Below are 8,879 nucleotides of genomic sequence, written 5' to 3'. Positions count from 1 at the left end.
GGGGGAGAATGTGTATGTGTGTACGTGTGCCATCATGCGTGAGGAAGTTAGAGGACACCTCTGTGTTCATCTGCCCCTCCCACTTGATTGCCATAGTGTCACCGTTTGCAGCTGTGAGTATCATTGGGCTGCTTGGCTTGCCATCTTCCTCGAGTTCTCCATCTCCACTTTCCATAGAAGTGCTGGGATTACAGGCAGAGATACCATGTCTGCTGGACCTTATGTGGGTCCAAACTTGGGTCCTCCCACTTACAGGACAGGTACTTTCCTTGCTGAGTTCATCAGCACCAGCTTCCAACATAAAGATAATCTTAAGATGGCTGCTGCTGCCTTCTTGGATTTTGTTTGTTTTTTGAGGTAGGGTTTCTCTGTGTACCCTTGACTGTTCTGGCATTAGCTCTGTAGACCAGGCTGGCCTTGAACTCACAGAGATCTGCCTGCCTCTGCCTCAAGTGTCAGGATTAAAGGCGTGAGCCACCACCACATGACGCTGCTGCTGCTGTTGTTGCTGTTTCCTCTTGTTTGCTTGCTTGCTTGTTTATTGTGTATGTGAATGGTGTTTTGCATGTATGTCTATGTACCACATGTGGGCCTGATGCTCATGGAGGCTGGAAGAAGGTATCAGTTCCCTTGGGACAGGAGCTACAGTTAGTTGTGAGTCACCCTGTGTGGTTGCTGGGAATTGAACCTGGATCCTCTGGAAGAGCAGGCAGTTCATTTAACTACTGAGCCACCTCGCCAGACCCCTGTTATTGTTTTTTGTTTGTTTGTTTTTTTGTTTTTTTTCTTCAAGATACTATATCTTGAAAATGGATACATAACTCCAGCACTTGTGTATTAGTGTATATGTGTGCACAAGTGTACAACAGATGTGCATGCTTGTGTGCGTGCGCCTATAATGGCCGGAGGATGATGTTAGATGTCTTTCTCAGTTACGTTCCACCAGAGTTTTTAGTTGGAGTCTTTTATGGAACCTGAAGCTTGATGCTTCAGCTAGACTGGCTGGCTAGCAGGCCCCAGGCACCTTCCAGTCGCCACCTCCCAAGCCTGGAGATTACAGATGTTTGCCACCACATCTCACTTTTTTATGTGGGCTCTGAGGATCTGAACTCATGTCTTTATGTTTTCGTGTCAACACTTTCCCTGCCAAGCCCACCTAAGCCATGCTTACTTTTTCTATGAAATCTTTTTTTTCTCTTCAGTAATGCTCAATTAACACCTTCACACCTTGGACATTAATTTAAAGCCGTCTGTAACATCTTTCTGCCTTCTAGAAGAATTCACCTTTATATGCCATTTTATTTGTTAGATCTGAAGCCATGACTTCATGGCCAATTGTTAAAATTTACCTGAAAAGCCAGTGGGTGTGCCTGTCTGTCTGTCTGTGTCTGTGTGTCTCCAAGTCTCTTCTTCCCAGGAGCGTTTATCTTGACTTCTGCTGGGCAGCCAAGACCCCTAGCAATCCTGAGTCACTTTTACTTAATCAGAAACAGATGAGGTGATTTAAGCATTCTTCCATGTAAGGACAAGCCTGTTTGCCACTCGCTGTTATTCTGAGCCACAGTTTTTATTCTGGTAGTTCTTGAAGCTGTCAAACTCTGCCTAGCCCTCAGCCCCTCCCAGTTGCCTCTCCAAGTAATAGCTCCACCTGCAGCCACCTGCAGGCATAAGGTTGCGGAGGCGCTGGGCTTGCCCTTTGACCCCACATCCACCCCACAGACGTCTTTGTCAAGCTGTTGGTTCTGATAGCTTCGGGAATGTTTTTTTCTATTCAGTTCAGATTTCCTGTTTATTTCATTGAAGAGCTGGCCCACATGCCTGTTCTCTATAATAGGAAAGAGACAGGGCCTTCAAGATCATTGTGAGGTAATTGATTCAAGCTTATCGGCACTGAGGTCTTCTTTGTGGTTGGGGGAAAGTATGTTAGAGGCTGGAAGTCGAGGCCTGGCAGCCTGTCTTGACAGAGGGTAGGAAGGAGCCAGAGCAACTACAAAGTCGGTGTTGCTCTAACCAAACACCCAAGGCAGGCTAACATAATGAACAGGGTTAGTTTAGCTCGTTCTAGAGATACAAAGTCCAGGGGCCTTTTCTGGTGCTAGTCATCCTGCAGGCAGACAGGCAGGGTTCCAAGATAATTGCAGAGCTTCATAGGGGAAAAAGATAGGGAACAAGTGTCTGTCGTCTGTCTGTCTCTGTCTGTATTCTTCTAAGGCCACACAGGATTGGACGATGGTAGCTCCACTCTGATGACCTTATGTAAACCTAATAGATCCCCTCCCTGCCTCAAAATACCATCCGGACTCCAGTTTCCGCCTTCTTCATACTGTTGATGTCAGGCTTTGAGGATTACATCCCCACATGAGTATGAGCTTGGGGTGCGAATGATAATTAACTGTAGCACTGGGGGCTTGGTAGCTTAATGGTACCACTTGCCTAACATCTGCAGGTCTCAGGTTCTGTTTCCATCACTAAAGCTCAAATGGGCTGCAAACCTTAGCACTCACCTGAGGTCAGATGGCCAGCTAATGACAGAGCTGACCCTAGACTGCATCTTCTGTGTCCTTTGTCTTTGAGGAGCTTGGCTGTATCAGAGGGCCCCGAGATTACTGAGATACTGTGGGGGAGTTAGCCCGAAACTGTCTGCCTTCTGGGGTCTTGTTCTGTGGCTGGGTGTGTGTGTGTGTGTGTGTGCATTATATTATTGTTTATTTAATATGTTTCTTTGTGTTGTAGACATTTCCAATCATTCATATGAACAGAGAAGGGTGTAGTGAATGAATACATAGCCATCATCTAGGTCTCATAATTATATCAGAATACAGCCAATCTTACTTCATCTGTACTCTCATGACACTGAGTTATTCTGAAGCACATTTCACATTATACCATTTCATCCACAAATATGTTTGGCTTGCATCAGAATACATACATATGGTCTGTTTGCCTGCCTGCTTTGTCGTCCGTCCATCCTTCCTTTCTTCCTTCTTCCTCCTTCCCTTCTTCCCTCCCTCCCTCCCTCCCTTCCTCCTATCTCTCCCCCCACTCCTTTCTTTTTAAAATAGTCTCTGTAGCATCGTTACAACTTGAAGGTCAAAAGTACTCAGGACAGTTTAAATCTCTTACCTGTAAATAGTTGGAGCTGGTTTTGTATGGAATTGTCCAGCACAGGGGGGAGGCCTTTAACTCCAGATGTAGTTAGTTTTCTGTTGCTGTGATAAATGCTAAGACCAAAAGCAACCTGTAGAGGAAAGAGTTTATTTCATCCTATAGCTTACAGTGGGACATGAGGGAAGTCAGCACAGGAACTCAGGCAGGAACCTGGAGGCTGATGCAGAGGTCATGGAGGAGTGCTGCTCACTGGCTTGTTCATCATGACTCACTCAGCCTGCCTTCTTATAGAACCCAGGACCACCTGACCAGGGGCGGGATTGCCCACAGTGAACTGCACCTCCCCCATCAGTTTAGAAGTTAAGAAGATGCCCCAGACTTGTCCTCGGGCCAATCTAATGGAGGCAGTTTCTCAGCTGAGAACCCCTCCTCTTAGCTGTGTTTGGTTTATGTCAAGTTGAGAAATCCAAGCAGCATGGCTCTGCTGCAGTTTCCCCGCTGTGTAGTCATACTGTTCCCCTAAAGGCAGAGGAATGAACGTTCTCGATTTGTCCTAATTCATAGAAGGGACCTGAGAACACACAGGAAGGACAAGGTCGTGTTTACCATGTGCCCAGAGATGCCATAGGTGCTGCTCCCCCTGGAGAGTGTTAGCACGGACTAATAAGAAAGGCTATTTCTTGACGGCCCTTCAGTATAGAAGCTCATAAGGCACATCATTATAGAAGTGTGCGCTAGGAAGGCCAACCTCTGATAACATGGGCAGGCTAGCATCTGACAGTAGCAGATCTAATACTGTTATGCAGCTCAGGTTTTGGCACTCAATGCAGGCTTCTATCCTATATAGAATCTGGACTTGAGTAATGACAGAAGTATAACTGTAACCACAGAGTATTGATTTCCATATAGCCGCTCACATTGCTACACTGGAGGCTGGGCCGCCTGTGTTCTGCTGCCCTCTCTAGGTGGAGGATCTGAACGGTTGGAGATTTTGCTCAGAGCTGTAGTGCTTCCCTATCTTGTGCAAGGCTGAGGATTTGATCTCCATCACCCACAAAAACAAATGTGCTTATTCATTTCTGCATACTGGTTTATTTAATCTTAATAGCTCCCAGGTCTGGTAGGCATTTCCTATTCTAGTCCCACATTAAAAGTGAGGATGGGGGCTGGTGAGATGGCTCAGTGGGTAAGAGAATTGACCACTCTTCCAAAGGTCCTGAGTTCAAATCCCAGCAACCACATGGTGGTTCACAACCACCCGTAATGAGATCCGATGCCCTCTTCTGGTGTGTCTGAAGACAGCTACAGTGTACTTATTTATAGTAATAAATAAAAATCTTTGGGCCAGAGCGAGTAGGGACTGCGAGAGTGGGCCTACTGGAGCGAGCAGGGTTGACCAGAACCAGCAGAGGTCCTATAAGTCAATTCCCAACAACCAGATGAAGGCTCACAACTCTCTGTACAGCTACAGTGTGTACTCATATGCATAAAATAAATAAATAAATCTTAAAAAAAAAGTGAGGATGGAGGGGCTGGAGAGATGGCTCAGCAGTTAAGAGCACTGACTGCTCTTCCAGAGGTTCTGAGTTCAATTCCCAGCACCCACATGGTAGCTCACAACCATCTGTAATGGGCATCCAATGCCACATTCTGGTGTGTCTGAAGACAGCGAAAGTGTACTCATATACATGAAATAAATACATACATACATACATCTTTAGAAAAGAAAAGTAAAAGTAGAACAGACAGAGTCCTCAACCTAACCCATTTACTTGGGCCTCCTGGGAAGTTTGCTAGCCTGTGGCTCTGCCTGGTGGAAACAATAAGCTGAGCTTTGGGGCTTTTTCATCTTCCAAGACTACAGGTTTCTGGAGCCACAAGAAGCTGAGGCTCTTCATTTTGTTTCCTTCTCCAGGCTGAAGACCTGAATGTCAAGTTGGAGGGGGAACCTTCCATGCGGAAACCAAAGCAGCGGCCACGGCCGGAGCCTCTCATCATCCCCACCAAGGCGGGCACTTTCATCGCCCCTCCTGTCTACTCCAACATCACCCCCTACCAGAGCCACCTGCGTTCTCCTGTGCGCCTTGCTGACCACCCCTCTGAGCGGAGCTTTGAGCTGCCCCCTTACACACCACCGCCCATTCTCAGCCCTGTTCGGGAAGGCTCTGGCCTCTACTTCAATGCCATCATATCAACCAGCAGCATCCCCGCCCCTCCTCCTATCACGCCAAAGAGTGCCCATCGAACCTTGCTCCGCTCTAGTGAGTGACCCTGGTGGTTGTGGGGAGCGTGTGCGTGTGCGTGTGCGTGTGCGTGTGCGTGTGCGTGTGTGTGTGTGTGTGTGTGTGTGTGTGTGTAGAGAGAGACAGTTTCGCTTGTTGGTTATAGGGGTCTGGGGACTGGAGGAAGAACTCTGCTATCTCCCCCTGAGGGGGTGGGGTGATGTGGGGTCAGTCCTCCTGTTCAGATTCTGATCCACTCTTTACCGTTACACCGTAAGTCCAACTGCTCAGACCTCAGTTCCTTCAATATTCAGCAAGATCAGTATTCGATTAGTCCTGGCTTGGCTGATGATGGAATTACTGATATTCAGCCGATCTACAAACATCAGTTCCTTACGATTCAGTCTAATAGCTCCCTCCTCTGGCTGTGGTAGGGATCAGTTATGTTAGCATTGTTCATAGTAGGTGGCTGACCTGGTCCCCTGTGCATGTTGAGACATTTTGATCAACAACAGGCCCCGGTGTTGTGAGGCTTAAAAATGTCCATTTTACAAAGGAGGGTTCTTTTCTTTTGGGAAGTGGGATCACCTGATCCCTTACAGTGGAATGGTATAGGTGCAGTCCTCTCCCAGTTAACCTCTGACCCCAGCTATCACTTCTGGTGTAGCTCTCTGGTGCCTCCTGGTGTCTGTGGATGGAAATTGCCCCGTGCTGGCAAGAACAGGTTTTGCTTACCTGGGAAGTTTCTCACTCTGGCTTGGTTTGTGCTGGAAATCATGGACCAGAGCCAACAAGATGTCAGCCAGTGTGCCCAACAAGTGTTTACTGAAGTGTAAAATCTCAAACTAGATCCTGTGCAGGCTCCAAGAATGTATGGGTACCGTTATCTCGTCTAAAGAAAGTGCAGGGCGGGATCCCAAGAAAGCTTGGGAGATAGAAAGGCAGAGGTTCCTAGCAGTGTGGGACCAGCAGGCGGTGAATGAGGCCGACACCAGACACCAAGTTTCGGTGGAAGTCTGGAGAGATACGGAAAGAATTTGGGGGAGGGTGGAGCCAGAGCTGAGCTCAAATGCAGAGTGGGCGGGGCAGGGGGGCAAGGGGTGAGAGCCTGGGCTGTGGGGTGGGAGGTACACACTCTCAAGGAACTGCCTGAAACAGCCGAGAGAGGCAGACTTTGCAGGGGGCAGCAACAGAGGTTTTGTGTGTTGTTTTGTTTTGATTAAGGGAGTGTCTTCATCCAACCAGGCTTTAAGATTAAGCTGGAGAAAAGTGAGGCCAAAAAAAAAAAAAAAAAAGTCCAGAGAGAAGATGAAAAGATAATTATAAAGAGAGCTTTGCCATCTCCCTGGTATGCTTTGTTCTAGCCTCTTTGATAGAATAACACAAAAGTAAAACATAGTTCTATACTGCAGAGAGCAGCGTGTGCAGAGGGAGCCTCTGGGAGCCAGAGCTGGGCTTTGGTGGGTGGCCGTGTAACACTGATAGCTGGTAGTTGTGGAGTGACAGGCTCTTACTTAATCCAGAAATCTCATCATCTCCAGGAGACAGAAAGAAATAACCCCTTCTGCAGATGTGAAAACTGAGGTACTCGCACGTTTAATACAGGGCCAGAGTTGCACAGTCATCAGGTTGCAGAGCAAGGACCAAGGGTGCCTGGGTTCCACTGTGACTTTTTTTTTAAAAAGGTTTATTTATTATATGTAAGTACACTGTAGCTATCTTCAGACATCCCAGAAGAGGGCGTCAGATCTCATTACGGATGGTTGTGAGCCACCATGTGGTTGCTGGGATTTGGACTCAGGACCTTAAGAAGAGCAGTCAGTGCTCTTAACCAGTGAGCCATCTCGCCAGCCCACCGCTGTGACTCTTGCATGCAGTTCAGCCATTTAGGACGGGAGTGTTTTCTGAAGGGAGGAAGGGGCCAGTTACCAATTTGCTCTTTGCCCATAGATAGTTCTGAAGTCACACCGCCGGTCCTCTCTGTGATGGGGGAGGCCACCCCTGTGAGCATCGAACCGTAAGTGCAGCCCTGCCCCAGGCCCATGGTGTGTGGGTGTCCAGGTGGGCCTAATGCATTGCAGATGAGCTCTGGGAGCAAGGGGAGGGTTCTGTGGGGGCCTTCACAGAGCCAGTCGGTCTCTCTGGGCTTCTGTGGTCTATCCTGGGCTCTCTTGTCTTCCGACAGCTTTTGTGTGGAAGTTGCAGAGAGTGGAAAGGAAAGGGTCAAGTGGGGGAGAGCTGGGTGGGAGGGTCCAAGAGTCTCTCCTTCTTCGTTCAATGTGGAGGCTTACCTTTCTGTTCAGGCCCTAAGCCAGGCTGACCTCCCTGTCTCCCAGAGGCCACATTCCCTGCACTCAGCTATAGCTTTACTGCATTCCGCATCCGCCAACTGCACTGTTTTCTTCCCATCCTAGGGAGAAAGTCAGGTTCTTTGTCCCCACAAAGTGAGGCCTCACTCCCTGCCCTTCCACCCCTGCAGACGAATCAACGTCGGTACCCGGTTCCAAGCAGAAATCCCCATGATGAGAGACCGAGCGCTGGCAGCTTTAGACCCTCATAAGGCTGACTTGGTGTGGCAGCCATGGGAACATCTTGAGAGTAGCTGGGAGAAGCAGAGGCAAGGTAAGGAGAGGTCTCCAGGGAGCGAGGCATGAGCTGGCCGGTGGGTCCTGCAGGATCCAGCCCTAACTTGACTTCCTGTTCTCCCAATGCTTCTGGTGAGTCCAGTGGACGACCTGTTGACGGCTGCCTGTTCAAGCATTTTCCCTGGGGCCGGCACCAACCAGGAACTGGCCCTGCACTATCTGCATGAGTCCAGGGGGGACATCCTGGTAAGAGAGCTCATTAAATTCAGGGATTGGGGGGGGGGGGTTCCTTTAAGAAAGCAAGCACAGAGCAGGGCGGTGGTGGCGCACGCCTTTAATCCCAGCACTTGGGAGGCAGAGGCAGGCAGACTTCTGAGTTGGAGGACAGCCACGGCTACAGAGTGAGTTCCAGGACAGCCAGGGCTACACAGAGAAACCCTGTCTGGAAAACAAACAAACAAAAAAAACAAAACACAAAACAAAACAAAAAGCAAGCAAGCACAGGTTTCTCCCTACCTGCTGCCAGGACCAGGCTTGGTGGTATAAAATTTTATTCCCTTCCCTTTCCCCACAGCCCCCAAAATCATGACTGTCTGCCCTGCTTTGGCCTCCTCAGTATGGGGATGACTTGGCATGGTGATTCAAGGCAGCTATGGGGGGTAGGGGTGGGGGGGATCTGCGCAAGGAAGAGGCTATTGGAATTTGGCCTAAGGGAACTCTAGTCTCAAACCCTGGCTGGGTGTGCAAGGCCGTACTGTTAAGTCCATTTCTTGACTATCTCAGACAGGATTGTCTCCGAGGCCGTTCTCTGTCCAAACTTTGCCTTGATGGCTGTGGTTCCTGCGATGTTCTTATGACCCAAATCCTCAGCAGCCACTTCCTATGATTTTTACCATCCTCCCATGTGCCCCGGCTCTCAGCAGTTAGGCCTCAACATGTTCCCAGGCCTGGGGTACTCATGTCA

General features: G+C 48.9%; 1 protein-coding gene across 2 annotated transcripts in view; it reads left to right on the top strand.

The window, feature by feature from the left end:
* Mideas (mitotic deacetylase associated SANT domain protein) overlaps nt 1-8,879 on the top strand; it is a 68,467-nt gene that overhangs the window by 49,659 nt on the left and 9,929 nt on the right. For both annotated transcript variants that reach the window (XM_031357764.1, XM_031357763.1), the window contains exons 4-7: nt 5,024-5,369; nt 7,281-7,347; nt 7,810-7,952; nt 8,058-8,161. In XM_031357764.1, coding sequence (XP_031213624.1) covers nt 5,024-5,369; nt 7,281-7,347; nt 7,810-7,952; nt 8,058-8,161 — 660 coding nt within the window. The remainder of the gene's footprint in view (nt 1-5,023; nt 5,370-7,280; nt 7,348-7,809; nt 7,953-8,057; nt 8,162-8,879) is intronic.

The sequence above is a fragment of the Mastomys coucha genome, unplaced genomic scaffold (assembly GCF_008632895.1).
Source record: "Mastomys coucha isolate ucsf_1 unplaced genomic scaffold, UCSF_Mcou_1 pScaffold6, whole genome shotgun sequence".
Taxonomy (NCBI): Eukaryota; Metazoa; Chordata; class Mammalia; order Rodentia; family Muridae; genus Mastomys; species Mastomys coucha.
This window is presented reverse-complemented; position numbering and strand designations above follow the sequence as displayed.